Raw genomic sequence first — 15266 nt, forward strand, 5'->3', positions numbered from 1 at the left:
TGTTTGGGGAAAAGGTGTGCATTGTACACAATAAAACATGGTAGGCCATTCTCCTTCAGTATTACCAATTAGTGAATGAAGTGCAGATATTGTAAATAAGCAAGCTTTTGGCTTCCTTTTGCACATGTATTCTGATATAATTTTTAATGATCATGAGACATCTATTCTAATGTATAAGACTTTTTACCTTTAACCTCCATCCAGAATATGGTGCATCTGTTTCTCTACAGAAGAATCTTGTAGTTTTCGTTCCCATATTTAATAATTGTTCTCCCGGCAAACCTTGAGTCTGTGAAATGTAACGAATCTGGAAGAAGAAAAAGGACACGGAATAAAACTTAGTTCTGGTTTTCAAATCATGATCTACGTATTATATATATAATAAACCTATGCTTTGTCATTTCACACAAAATCCCACAGAGAACTGAAAAAGGGCAAACATCTACAAAGGAGACAAACATCAATTCAACAGCTTTGTTCTACTCTCTCTATTTGCAATAAAAAACTATGCAGAGCCAAGCAGCTGAACTAGTATTGACGAACACACACATAATTGTGGTCACAAAACAATTATTTTCTTATGTTACTTACTGGCTTGAAACTACTACAACCATGACTTCATACGCATAGAACACACTCATTAGGACACTCCCTTCCCACTTACTCATAACTTTTTCAAGACTCATACTGGAACATTGCAGATGACCCTGGAGAAGTTCAGAGACAACCTGACAAAAGTATTTCATTTTTCCCCTCTGATTAGTAAGTAGACAATTAATGGTTCTGTTCTTTTGATACTTTGAAACAAAGTAATACAGAGTGATTCAGCATAGTAAGAGGTGACTGAAGTACATGTAAGCACTGATGATTTATACCAGTGCTTAATGATGAGACCATACATAGCCATTGCTGAAAGACGATTTAATCTTCTGGTTCATATTTTCTCCCCAACAAAATTACGATAGCCATTTTGCATACCATATGACTTGCTGACACTTTTCTGTTTTATGGGGATTACCCCCAACATTGAGAAAATTTCATTTGGCTAGTTGTATTTCATGCAACTTAAGCTGTCCTTGTATTTTCAACTAGGTACAGTATTCTTTGGAAGATTTTATTTCCTGTATCAATGGCTGTTAAAAAGTCATTATCTGTTTCACTCCAAAGATGACTGGACTACAGCTGTGGGTGCAATTTCTGGTTACTATTTTTAAAGTGCTTTGGAACCCTTCACAATACAGAGCCAGACGCTACATCTACCGAGGACACTGGGAGTATTTCTGACTTCAACAAGTACTGAACAGGTCCACAACTCAAAATATAAACATACTGCCATTTCCTCTAAAGCAGCAGGTGTAGAGGAGATGATGGGTGCTGTTTATATATTAACATTTGCTTTTAAAAAAAACAACACTTAATCAGGCCATGATTATGTTATCATGCATTTTTACAATTCTCTGTAGGAGTGCTACTATAAAAAAAAAGTCTGGTCAAAAGAAATAATTTTAAGAGGTCAGAGGTTTGACCTAAATCCTTTAATAAGACAAAGTAACAAAGCTAAAATAGTATTTTTGCCTTAACTTGCTTTGTTGTGCATGAGTGTCATAGGGATCTGAGAACAGTACACAACGGTAAATATCACATGAACAAAAGATAGAAACCGTCTTCTCTTTACATTTCCTATCTTTTAATTCTTTACTCAAGAAACCCTGTATCCTATCCTTAAGCCAACAGGGACAACAGATAAAATTCTCCAGGTTAAAAACTGCAGACATCAAAATTACAAACTATGCATTAAATAGACTTTGCTTTATAGGAACAGAATCTCAATGTTTTTTTATTTACATGAATATAGAAGAAAATCTGCCAGACATCCCTGAGACACTGCAACAGTTTGATGTTAGCAGCAGTGAAGTGCTGGAATTAATTTCCATTAACACAGTTCTGTGAAACCAAGTCTCTCATATCAGTAGACAAATCCCCCTTGCAGAAGGATTCTTCAATTCTTATTGTATAATGTTGCAAACAAACAATATTTACAGTAACAGTAGGATCTAGAAGAGATTGGAGGGAGGAGAGGGTGGAGGATAAGAGTTTCAATAAACAGTCCTAAACAGTTGCTATATTCAGCCATGCGTAACCCAACACATTTTTGTTACGAAATTACTTTAAGGGAAAAAAACCCTAACATTTACAGAAATCCTGATCTCACCAAAGCTAATGGTTATTGTACCACTGAATTCTACGGTAACAGTGTAGAGATTATATCACAAATGTTATCAAGTGCTTCTTTTCCTTTTAAAACCAATTTGAAGAGAATCTCCAATCTTGTTCATTTTTTTTTATAACTTTTCTATACAATTAATTGCATAAGGAATCATTAATGTCAGTCTATAACAAGGGTAGGCCAGAGTGCCAAAAAACCTGTAATGTCTCCCTTGTAAGGAGTGCCAGCATGCCAGAAAAACTAAACCGGGGTGGGAGGTACATGACAGGATGCACTGCATACTAATATAGTTAATAATCATAAATGTTGTTTTTACAGCAAATACCAGGTTTTCTAAAAATTCTAAGCCTGGCAACAATAAATAAAACTTCATATCCTACCTTATGTGTTCTTATGTATTCTTTTTTGTTAAGCATGTGATAAAGAGAGAGAGAGATAGGGAAAGAGGAAGAAAAAAAGTGAAAAAAGGAGAGAAGAGAAAGGAAAAAGAAAAAGGTAAAGAAAGAAAAAAGAAAAGAGAAAGAGAAGGAGAGAAAAAGGAGAGAGAAAAAAGGAAAAAGAAAGAGGATGTGTTCCTTGTTCCTTACCACCAGTGTCTCCCACTGCTTCCAGCTGAGGCTTAGACCCACTGGTCCAAGGCAGTGTCTGGTGGAGGGAGGCAGTGACACCCCAACAGGAGCCACCAGGGCTGGGGCCACTCCGGTCTCTCCAACAGTTCTGGAGCATGGGAAGCCCAGGCCCAGGGCTTGAAAGGAGGGCCCAGCCAGAGCTCAGGCAGACAGATGCCCCATCCCACCTGGGTGGGGGCAGCAGTGGGGCACTGAGAGCCAGAGCCAGGTGCCTAGGGCAGGGTCCAGGCAGCACAAAGAGAAGCAGGTGCAGGGAGAGGTGCTGCAGGCAAACCCGCCTGGCAAGGCCCTTGAGAAGGCAGGAGCCAGAGGAGAGCAGGGATGGTTGGAGCGCAGGGACTGCCCCAGGGCTCCATGGGCTTGGGCCACAGCAGGTGGCTGCACCCAGCAGCACCCAAGATGAAGCCCGCTCAGCCTGGCCCACAGCTCTGCAACGATGGGGCGCAGCTGCCTAACTGGGGCAGGATGCCAGGCTTGGGAGGCTGCCAGCTTGGCCTCTGTGTGCACTGGGCACAGTGCAAGCAGGGCACAGAACCACAGACCACAGCAGGAGCCCCCCTGGACTCTCGTAACAGCCACTGAGGCAGCACTCAGGGCCGAACCAGCCAGGAGCCTGTAGTGCAGTGACCCTGCACAGCGCCTGCCCCAGCGCCAGCCCCAGTCCCAGCCCTTGTGGGGAGCTGCAGGTGGACAAAGCTGGGGCCCAGGCAGGCCAGGGCAGCTGCATTGGCTGTCAAGGCCCTTGCACTGGAAGTGGCTCCACCCCACTCATGCTGTGCCCAGTGCACAGGGAGGCCAAGCCTGGAGCTGGAAGCCTCCACACCCCAAGCCCAGCATCATAGCCCAGCCAGGCTGTGTCCCCTTGTGGGCAGGGTGGCTGCGCCCCATCCCTGTGGAGCTGTGTGGTCTGGGCTGAGCCAGGCCAGGCCCCACCTCCAGTGCCACTGTGCACCCTCGCCCGCCCACTGCAGGCTGAGCCCGCGGAGCCCCAGGGCAGCCCTTGGTTTCTGACCAGCCCCTGTCTTCCTAAGGGCCTGGCCTGCCCACGGCACCTTCCCCCATACCTGCTTTGCCCCGCCCAGACCTTGCCCCGGCACTCAACACCTCAGTGCTGCTCCTGCCTGGGTAGGACAGGGCATGCCCCAGGCCTGGGAGCCACCTACCTGCAGCTCCAGGGCTTGGCTGGGCTGGAGGGCACAGCTCAGAGACAGGGTATGAGGTCAAAACACAGACAGCATCCCTGCCTGCCATGGTGCTTAAAAATAAACATAAAATATAAAAGCTGAGAGGTGATATTATTCCCTCTAAATATATTAGGTTGTAACCAGGGACAAAGAAGAGCTAGTTAACCTAAAAAGAATGGGTATGAACTACGGATAAGTGAAGTCAGGTCGGAAAATCTAAAGTTCCTGTCAGAAGAGTGAAGCTTTGGAACAGCATTTCTGGTAGAGAACTGTGGGCAAAAAGTGAATCAACTATTTTTAAGAGGGTGCTTGATGACTATATGAATGGAATTATAGGATGTTATAGGATAACAGCAGGAGACTTGACTGGATGATCCAGAGGACCATTCAGTCCTGTTTTAAAAAACTTAAACCACGTCAGCTGTAATGTTACCAAAAAAATTCCAGTCATGCAGAAATGTAGCAAATCTGGTGACTCTAAAAGAGCAGCTATTACGTTAATAATAGAAGAATCATTCGTATGATCAGACCTCCAACCTCAAGTGACAGTGTTAATGCAGGAAGTTCATCCATTTTACATTTTGGTTTTTCTAAAAGTAGTATGAAAAAAGGTTCAATTAGGTCAGGATGCTTTGAGGATTAATGAAAATGGGATGTGGAGTCCTGCAGTCCCTGCTACTTCACATAGGCAAGATGGTTCAGGCTACAGTTCACCCTAACTTCTACCAGGAGTCAGCATATTCAGCAGCAGCAATTGAACTATCCCCTTTCTTTCCAAGCCACTTGGAGCAGCAGAGAGGAAGGGTTTTTTTTGTTTGGGAGGCTTTTTGTGTAACAGGAAAGTTATTGGGAAAAGCAGGGAAACCGGGGTAGTGAAGAGGGGATTAAAAAAATATGAGGGGAAATGGAGTCAACCGAGTCTACCGTGAATTGGGCTCATGTCTCTCTAAAACAGGCAACAGAATTTTGGGAGGCAGAAATATCTATGCTATCTGAAGTCAGCCCAAACTACAGCAAGATCCTCTGCACCAGGGCTTTTACCACAGATACTAAAGCACAATGCAATGATTAACTGGACAGAACAAATCTTGTCTCTGACACATATATGGCACCAAGGAGGCATAACATCAAGGTAAGAATTTGGATAATTAAAAATCAGAGCAAATTGCTTTGCTGTAAATCAAAACAGGGTGGCTAAGGAAACACTAACAATTCCATGTATCGTGCTGCACTCAAAATATAGCAAACTGGTAACAAGTCAGTGCTATTAGAGTAGGTTCTAGGATCTCCAAAAGCTTAAATCACTTCCATTCAGGTATAAAGGACAAAGAACTGGAGTTAAATCTCCAATTAAGCTCTTCACAATGCAAAGAAAAGCTGACATATCTATCTTTAAGACCGTCTACCAGTACATTAAGTGTATGGACAGGAGTTATACTTCTAGCAGGAGAAATACCGTCTTCCCACTAGAAACTGGAAGCCTATAGGCATGCATGCAGTTTCCCCCCACCATAAGAAACATGCTGGATCCAGGAAAAAGATCTTTCTCTTTCAAATGAGGAAGACCTTGCCTGTGCAATTTTCTTGTGCAGGATCAAATGCCTGTATGCGCTCCTCCCAACCCCACCTCTCTCTCGCCGTCTCCCCCCACCCCCCACTTGACACCTAGCATGAACTGGGAGGAGTTAAGCAGCAGGAAAAGGCTCCCCTGCGATTTCCCCAGACTGGGATGAACAGAGTCTGGTGAATACATGGGGAACACAGGCTGCTCAATTCCTCCCAGAAGGACATTCAGGTTCTGCACGGTTTCTATTGCAATGTCTTACTGTGATAATTTTGACTCCAAAGCTGACTTTATGATGGATATCCAGAAAATACTAGAGGAAGTCGGGACAGCTTGCAACCGCTTAACTAGGATCTATAATGACACTAAACAGAGATCCTAAAGACAATCAATTCATATAACATGCCCACCAGAAATGATAAAGTAGTGGTCATTAATGGGCTTTGATTCCTACTAGCAACAGCCAAGCAGCTTCATTTCTAACACCCTGTGAGATGCAAGGAGGACAACAACTAAGACAACTACGCAAACTTAACTCAAAAAAGCAGCAAAGCATGGGTACTCTTAATTAGCAGAGCTAACAGGACCTGAGCATTAAACTACTGATAGCATGAATCCTGATGAAACAAACATTTTATTTTCCCCTTCAAATAACAAGAAGATACAAAATCTCCTTAGAGTTGAAAGAAAACTTCAGTACAGCTCCAGCATTCAATCATGGCAGCCATGGCCCTTCAACAGTCACAAGGAAAGTGACTAGAAGTTATTAGAAGTAACAGTATGTACCATGTTTCTGCCAGGGAGAGGACTCAGAGAAGTACAGAATTTGGATTTCTTGAGCTATAGGAATTTCTTGTCTGGTTTAGGCCTTAGAGCACAGACAACAGCAGAGATCTCTGTGTACATGTATTTTTCCAAAAGGTAAATATATTAATTATGAACATTTTAAGGTTAATTTTAATTAATAAAGCATGGGTTTTAAATGAGTAAAATAAAGTACATCCCTGTACAAATAATATTTACCTAGATTACTGCAAAATACAATATAGGGTCAGATCCTCCACTGCTATACACAGACATAGCTCAATTAAGATAAGTAGATCAGCAGCTGAAAATTCAGTCACATAACTAGCACAGGGCAAACTGGGCACCAGCCTCAGGCACTGACTACTGAGGGGCCACCCAACTCACTCCCTGACCCTGTGCGACCCCTGCCCAGCCACAGGAACAGGGCAGGGTAGTGCTGCACCTAGCAGTGTATCTGGGAGTAGGGGGGCAAGCAGAATAGTGCTCCCCCTCCCCAAAATCGTCCTTGTCAGAGTAAGTATAACCCTGCACCCAGTAGCGTATCTGGGAGCCTGGGAGAAGGGAGGCATGATCTGAGCCAACAGTCATCTGAGCCAATGCTGCTATAGTAGTGGCAACAGCCACAAAAGAAGTCTTCACTCTGCAGAGAGCAGTGGTAGGTAAGACTTATGCCTCAGTGAAAATCTGACCCATAACTTCAAAATTTTTAACCTAGTGCTTTTCTCTAGACAACTTGAATAATATTAACATTTTATTTAACTGAACTTTGTTTCAGGCAATTTATTTCCATTAAACCATGTGGTGCAGGCTGGCTTTGATATGATACCAACCTCACGAAGTATATAGTTCAGAACATAGGAAGTAGTACAGCTATCAAGAACCCAAGGATTAATTCTACACGTAGCTTCTTCAAGTAAGTGATAGTTGAACACACTGCATAGGTAATTTGTGGAAGTTTATGCTAGTGATGACCATGCTATACCCCTTCAGCAGATAAAAGGATTTATGTTTCTAGGATAATCGATATGTAATCTTTCAATGATATTAAAATGTGTTCTACAGAATCTAAAATAAATACCATTAAACGTGGACAGAATTATTGGCATTTTGACTACTAGGGCAGGCTTTCTGATTGTCACACTGTCGAAAAAAAGATGCATTTTTTTCCCAATACAAGGTCATTGATTAAACTATTTAATTACCTGGTCATATTCCAGTGCTCCTGGGTACAGTGGCCATCCAAGGAACAGCTCTGCAATCACACACCCCAGTGACCACATGTCTATGGCTTCACAAAACGGCAACCCCAGTATAATCTCTGGTGCTCTGAAAATTAAATACAGTTGTTGAATTTTCTCCTTCAAAAAAAGAAATGTGAAATTCAAGTAGGCAAAAAGGACTATTTACTTTAGAGGGCTTTCCCTCCCCAAAATGGTTCAGTTTAAGATTTTACAGTAGCTTTGAGAGATTTTCTCCTTTGATATCAGCATGTTGTGCTTAAGTCATTAAATCTTTCTGCCCCATGTTTTACAGGTCTCAATTTATTGAGAGTCTTGTTGTGAAAATATAATTAAATGTGAAAACAGATATAGGATCTACTAAGAAATAACTAATCCTGCTGTATTTAATAATCTAAGATTTCTATTCTTCCTCCTATCCCCACAAAATGATTTGCCCTCTTCAAACTTCCTAAGCTTATACTCTACTATCTAAGCTTGATAAACATTTTCTATGTAACATTATTCCATTTGGCAATATAATTTTAACTCTTCTTTACTACCAATATGCATGATATACCCAAATCAATTATTTCAAACTTAATTTAGTCAAACAGTTGCAAATCCTTAATATGGCACTTGCAACCCAGTCTGATTTATAGCAGTTATCTTGATTACATTTTAAAATCAATGCAATAGGCCTAATATATGCGTCTTAGGTAAATCAAGCTTTATCTATTACTTAAGAAAAGGTACATGTATATGGACTACTGCTATAACCAAAGAAAATAGGCAAATTGTTACAATCTAGCTGTTAAAATTAAGGGGTTGTAACATTTCCATTCTCATGGAATAAGACTTCATATTTTATATTTACCCTGAGGCACTTTTAAAAAATAAATTAGCCTAAAAAGTCAGTTCATTTAACTACAAATAAAAGTGAAAAAAATATAGTTACGTATATATTATACTAGTACAGGAAAGAGGCTAGAATTATTTTAAATTATGGCCTCGTACAGACATTCTTTTCCTCCTGGGAGAGTTGCTATTCTCCCAGGAGAAACAATGTGTATCAAGATTTTCAGGCTTTTTCTTTTAGGGTAAGAATGGGCCCCTCCAAGAGAAAAATAACCTAGGTAACAACCAAAGTTAAATTATTCCCAGAAGAGTTTCTGCTGGGAGCAAGTGTCTGTTTATGCTGTGTGCTTCTCTCAAGAAAACATAGTCCTCCAGCATCCTCCTCCGCACAACCCAGGAAGACTGTGTTGCTCCCTGGACTCTACTGCTCCAGCAGGTAATAGAACATGCCCACTTCACAATCCCCATATCATGCTGCCAGGAAACAGATTGACCATGGGCAGTAAGCGGCAGCCAATAAGGGCTGCCCTATGCACTGCTGCCATCTGTCACCAGTCACACTAAAGGAGTCTGCAAACCATGCTGAGATGTGTGCATAGGTTCCCCCCTGGCTGCACAGTGTCAACAATGCAGGCTCTCCACTCTACAGGGTCTTTGTATTTGCATGTCCATATGCATGGCTCTGGGTAAGTTTCTCTACCAGGAGAGCAAACCTGGGCAAATTCTTCCAGATTATTTAAATGTGTGCAGGCAGCCTTCATCAGAACCAGTCTGTTTTTTAAATAACAAATTATATTACAAAACTTTTCATACAGCAAGACTTCAGACACTTTAGAGAAGGTAAAAATGGATTTCAGAAGTTGCCTTTTGCTTGCATCACAAAATCCATTCAAACATGCCCAAATTAAAATTTACAGGAAACTTCCATACTGCCATACCCATACCACCCTAGTGCATAAAAAGCTCACACAGAGTAAAACCTCTGAACAGGAATCAGGTAACAAATCCTTCACTCAAGCCTTTGTAAGGTAGCAAAACCACTTTGCAGTCACACTCCAGACTTGGTCCCGAGGGTGTCTCCTCACTCTTTATCTACCCAATCCAAAGAGGGAGAGGTAGCTAGTCATATATACTCTGAAGTCAGGCAGAAGGCAGGACAAGGCAAACTTTAGAGTCTAACTAATTACAAGTAGGGTGGCTAGCAGTGGCTAACAAATTCAGCATTAATGTGAAACACTGGCTTCAAATCCCTGTTCTACCATGGTTAAAGCAGTGGTTCTCAACATTTTTTGTACCTGGACCCATCTATAAACATTGATGGCCAGTCCCAACCCATTTCCCCCCAGTGTGTGGGGTGAGGGAGGGTGTGGGGCGGGGGGGGGCTGGTTCTCTTGGGTGGTAAATTTCATTTGTAAAACAGTTTTTCTTTGAGTATGCAAATTAGGCTCAAACAAAGGCTGGAGCCAGTTGTTTACTTCGAAGTGTCCAATGGCAGCCAGGCCGCTGAATTTTGTTTCTTTTTTGTTAAGTTGTTCATAGATTGTAAGAGGGCTGAAAGGGACCTTGAAAAATCATCAGGTCCATCCCCCCTGCACTAGGCAGGAAAGACAACTGGGGTCAGGTGACCCCAGCAAGGTGACCACCCAATCACCTCTTGAAGATTTTCCAGGGTAGGTGATTGCACCACCTCCAGAGGTAGTTTATTCCACAGTCTGGACACTCTGACTGTGAAGAAGTTTACCTAGTGTTAAGCCTGAAACAGTCTTCTAGGAGTTTGTGGCCACTACACTACTCCTGGTTTTCCCCAAGGGTGCCCTGGTGAACAGTTGTTCACGGAGCCCTTGATGTACTCCCCTGATGTAGCTGTAAGCTGCTACTAAGTCCCCTCAACCTTCTCTTTTTTTAGACTGAAGAGACCCAAGTTCCTCAGCCTTTCCTCATATGGCTTGCCTTGCAAGTCTCTGATCATACAGGTGGTTCCTTCTCTGGACTCTCTCAGGTTTTTCCATGTCCTTGTTGAAGTGCAGTGCCCAGAACTGGACACAATACTCCAGCTGTGTCCTCAACAATGCTGAGTGAAGAGGAAGAATCACTTCCTTGCTTTTGCTCGAGATGCATCAGTTCATGCATGCCAGAGTATTGTTTGCCTTGCTGGCTACATCATTGCACTGATGGTTCATGTTCACTTCATACTATGGTCTATTATTACCCCTAGGTCCCTTTCTGTCATGGTACTGGTCCGTTTGGTGCCACCGAGCCTGTAAGTACGTTGGGAATTCTTTGTCCCCAGATGGAGCACTTTATAATTCTCAATGCTGAATTTCATCTGGTTCCGATCTTCTCAACTTGCCAGCCTGTCTGTCTAAGTCCACCCATACTGGTAGCTTATTTTCAAGCATGAGCACGCTCCCCCATTACTTGGTGTCATCCATGATCTTGGCCAGTGAGCTCTTCACCCCCACATCCAAATCACTGATAAAGGTGTTGAAAAACACTAGATCAGCTTCCTACCCACCTAACTGTCGAGCAGTTAAGCCCTCAATCCTCTAATTTTCCTGTGAAAACATCAAGGGATACCCAGATCAAAGGCCTTATGAAAGTCTAGGTATACAATGTTAACCTCCTCTCTCTCATCCAGGTGGCAAGATACCTGGTCATAGAAGGAAATGAGATTGGTAAGACAAGACCTGGAGATACACAGGTTAGAGATGCACATCTTCATGTTGCACAGGAGAACTAAAAGATGGTATGGTTCTCTTGAGTGTGTTTTGTTGGGAGTTTTTTTGCATAGTTAGGCAGCTACGCCTTTAGACCAACACAGCTACAACCAATATCCTCAAAACATGGAAGATAATATAATTAGCCGTTTTGAAATGAAAACTTCACAACTTAAGAAAGAAGTAAAATTCAGCATCCTGCCTGCCATTGGACACCTTGAGGTAAACAACCAGCTCCAGCCTTTGCTTGAGCCTAATTTGCATACTCAGAGCAGCTTTGTTAAAAAAAAAAAAAAAAAAAGGGAACTTTAATAACCAGGAGAACCATACCATCTTCTAGTTCTCCTTTGCAACAAACAACTTAACAAGAAAGAAGCAAAATTCAGCAACCTGCATGCCATCGGATACATGAGGTAAACAACCTGCTCCAGCCTTTGTTTGAGCCTAATTTGCATACTTGAAGAGCAGCTATTTTACAAATGAACTTTTCTACCCAAGAAAACCAGACCATCTTTTAGTTCTACTGTGCAATATGAAGTTTCGTTTTTCCCTGGGAGAAATTTTACAACCTCTGAATTCTCCTTTGCCTGAAAGCTTGCAAGGAAAGACCTTTTGTTGCAACTGTCTAGTTGATCTAATAAAAGATATCATCACTACCACAAGAGTTTTGTCTGCTTATGCCTTTAGACCCACAAGGCTACAACCAATATCCCTAAATTGTATTTACAACTGTATTTACAACTTCATTTACACATACACAAAAGGAAATACACACACATATGTGTGTGTACACATCTATTTTGTTACTGCTTTCTGCACCTGAAAAAATTAACAAGAACATCTATATTTTTTCACATAATGTAAATTAATATTACATTGACATTCATATATGAAAATATTAAACATCAATATTACACTGTGAATATATATATAATATTACAATGTAATACTGATGTTCTTGTTCACTTTTTGTAGGTGCAGAAAGCAGTAACAAACAAAACTGAGGAAAGGGACAGCAGGATACTTTCTCCTTGGAGAGGAAAAGAAAATCCTTGAAATGAAGAAAACCTACAATACTATATGACTGAAAGAACTCTGCAAAATTCTAACTTCCTAGAGAGAAAGAACAGTAAGTTGAACAGTAAGGATACACAGTCATTTAAAAATGAGGTAAAGAAGAAAATTTGTGGGAGAAGAGCTCACAAATAATCACTATTGGCCCTAAAACAGGCCCCTGGGAGACATTATTTTTGTCAAGCTACAAAGTTTGTAGAACAACAAAAAATGAATAAAGTGCAATAGGCAATCACACATTCACATCCCCATAGCTGGAGTGTGACAAAGGCACACTCTCTAGACAGGTTCAGTGACGGCCTTGTAATCCCTTTAGGTTACGTACAGACATTTAAAAAGCCAAAGGAGGAATCAAAGTTACACAGTTTTCTGGAAGCAGTATAGTCTAGATTGGTAGCAAACAGAGCAGACATTTGCCCTTGGGGGCAGGAGGAGGAAGAGAAGGGGAGGGGCAGGGGAATCTTAGACCACAACGAAAGGCTACTCTATATATAGGTATCAGTTGAACACAAGGTTTTCTTGATATATTTACAATTTTAAACCAATTTGGAAGCCTACCAGTGCCTCTATCGCTATAATAAAATAAATTCTAAATACCTATAGATTTTGCTATTTGATTTTGGATTTATCATCATGGGAAATCAGGAGTTCCCCCTGCCTCCTTAGGTCACCAGGATGCAGAAGGGGGCGGCTTCTACCACTGCGCACGACTCATCCAGTGCTCATCTGGCAGCTCCCACCACTCATCTGGGAGGAGTGGCGCAGGGGTGTGGCCCCAGACCTGCCCAGCCAGGAGGAGCCTAGCCCCAGCCTGCCCTGCCTTGCAGAGATCCAGAGGCATGTGACACCCTACCCCCCAGTGCCCTCCTGGACAAGTCACCAGATGAGCACTGGACAAGCCGCCCCCTGCCTTCCGATGAGCTGACCTCCATCCCACGCCCACCCAGGCCTCAGCTGGGCAGCCCCACAACCTCCCTCACTGCAGGGGCCTTGATCTGCCCCCTTATGCCCCCTCCCCTCCCCTTCTACTGCACCAGACTAACCAGCTGCATGCAGCTCTCCACATGCCAGGCTGTGCTACTCACTGCCTATGTGATGCACTGTGACTATGCGTACTAACGGGCATTTATTGGAAAAATTATCAACCGCATCAGGCCAATTTCCAATCCAGAAAATTTTCTTTATATTGGTACCAATCTGATATCACACTGATGTATTGGCGCACCTTTACACAGGGGTACCCCAAAATCTCTAAACCAAGGGCATCTAACTCAAATCAGTTTGACACTGCACCTAGGGGATTAATCACTCACTCCCATCACTGACCGCTACCAATCACCAGTAATCAAAAACAGTATACCGTATTTTCTCACAAATTACACTCTCCCCCCCACCTCCAAATAAGACATGAACATTTTTTCTGAGAAAGCAGAATGAAAAAAATAATTTTTTTCCAGAGTTATAACTGTACAGAGTGGGGACAAAGCCCAATCTTCAGCTAAGTCACCCTCCCTTTCCTATTTAACCAAAAGGCAAAAACCTAGCTGCTGCTGATGACTGATCATGGGTAGATCTATGATTCTGAAAAGCACTGAAGAGTCTGCAAAGATGTAAAATAGAAGGAGAGAGTACTCTTCTAACCCAAGCATTATTAACTAGGGCTGTGCAAAACAGCACCATTTCATTTTGATGAGATAGTGTTTCGTTTAGCGTTTTGTTTCAAAAGAACGGTTCCTTGTTGTTTAGTCAAAACTGTTTTGCTGTTTCAACACTGCTTCAACGTTTCGCTCATAGTCTATAATGGGAAAGCAAGAAACTGCCTATAACTTTGTCATTTCTAGCCTGATTTGGATAAAACTTGCAGGGATGCTAGCTCCTCCTGAGGCCATGAAGCCTGCCAAGTTCCAAGGTGCAGGGGTTTCTGGGAAATGACACCTCAGGCTGCTGACAAGCAAAACTCATGACGTGTGACTGCATGTGGGTTAAGGTGCAGCAGGGTGAAAACTGCAAGCATGCTAGGCCATAAAGCCTGCCACGTTTCAAGGAGATGGTTTCATAGTTTGTAGGGTCAGAAGGGACCTGAGCAGATCATCAAGTCTGACCCCCTGCCACGGGCAGGAAAGAGTACTGGGGTCAAATGACCTCAGCACGCTGTTCGTCTAGCCTCCCCTTAAAGACCACCAGGGTAACAGCCAGCACTTCTCTTAGAAGTTGGTTCCAGATCCTAGACTCCCTGACAGTGAAGTAGCACGTCCTGATATCTAGCCTGAATCTACCCTTTACCAGCTTGTGACCGTTATTCCTAGTCACTCCTGGTAGTGCTTGGGAGAACAGGGACTCCCCAATACCTGTTGGTCCCCTATGACTAGTTTGTAACAGGCCACTAGATCTCCCCTCAGCCTTCTCTTGTGGAGGCTGAACAGGTTCAGGTCCCGTAGCCTCTCCTTGTAGGGCCTGCCCTGCTGACCCCCCGATCATGCGAGCGGCCCTCCTCTGGACCCTCTCCATGCTGTCCACATCCCTCCTGAAGTGCGGCACCCAGAACTGGATGCAGTACTCCAGCTGTGGCCTGACCAGTGCTGCACAGAGGGAGAGTATCTCCTCCTTGGACCTGCTTGAGATGCATCTGTGGATGCATGACAAGGTATGGTTGGCCTTCCTGACTGCATCCCCACATTCATCTTGGCATCAATGATAACTCCAAGATCCTTTTCTGCCTCTGCACTGATGAGGAGTTCCCCAGCCTGTAGGTATCGTGCTGGTCCTTCCTCTCCAGGTGCAGCACCTTGCATTTGTCAGTGTTGAATTCCATCCTATTCCCATCTGCCCACCCCAGTAACCTGTCTAGGTCCAATTGCAGCCTATTTCTCCCTTTAGCATGCCCACATCCCTCCACATCTTAGTGTCATCAGCAAATTTGAACAGAGTGCTTTTTACCCCCTTGTCCAAGTCACTGATGAAGATGTTGAACAGTGCAGGCCCGAGGACC

At 43.0% G+C, this 15266-nt stretch overlaps 1 protein-coding gene across 3 annotated transcripts in view; it reads right to left on the reverse strand.

The window, feature by feature from the left end:
* The window catches only part of HIPK3 (homeodomain interacting protein kinase 3), a 126219-nt gene that overhangs the window by 26049 nt on the left and 84904 nt on the right, over positions 1-15266 (reverse strand). For all 3 annotated transcript variants that reach the window (XM_019551429.1, XM_019551428.1, XM_019551427.1), the window contains exons 3-4: positions 7614-7737; positions 188-307 (exon numbers count right to left, since the gene is read on the reverse strand). In XM_019551429.1, the coding sequence (XP_019406974.1) occupies positions 188-307; positions 7614-7737 (244 nt within the window). The remainder of the gene's footprint in view (positions 1-187; positions 308-7613; positions 7738-15266) is intronic.

This window comes from Crocodylus porosus, unplaced genomic scaffold (genome assembly GCF_001723895.1).
Source record: "Crocodylus porosus isolate Cpor-Errol unplaced genomic scaffold, CroPor_comp1, whole genome shotgun sequence".
NCBI lineage: Eukaryota > Metazoa > Chordata > Crocodylia > Crocodylidae > Crocodylus > Crocodylus porosus.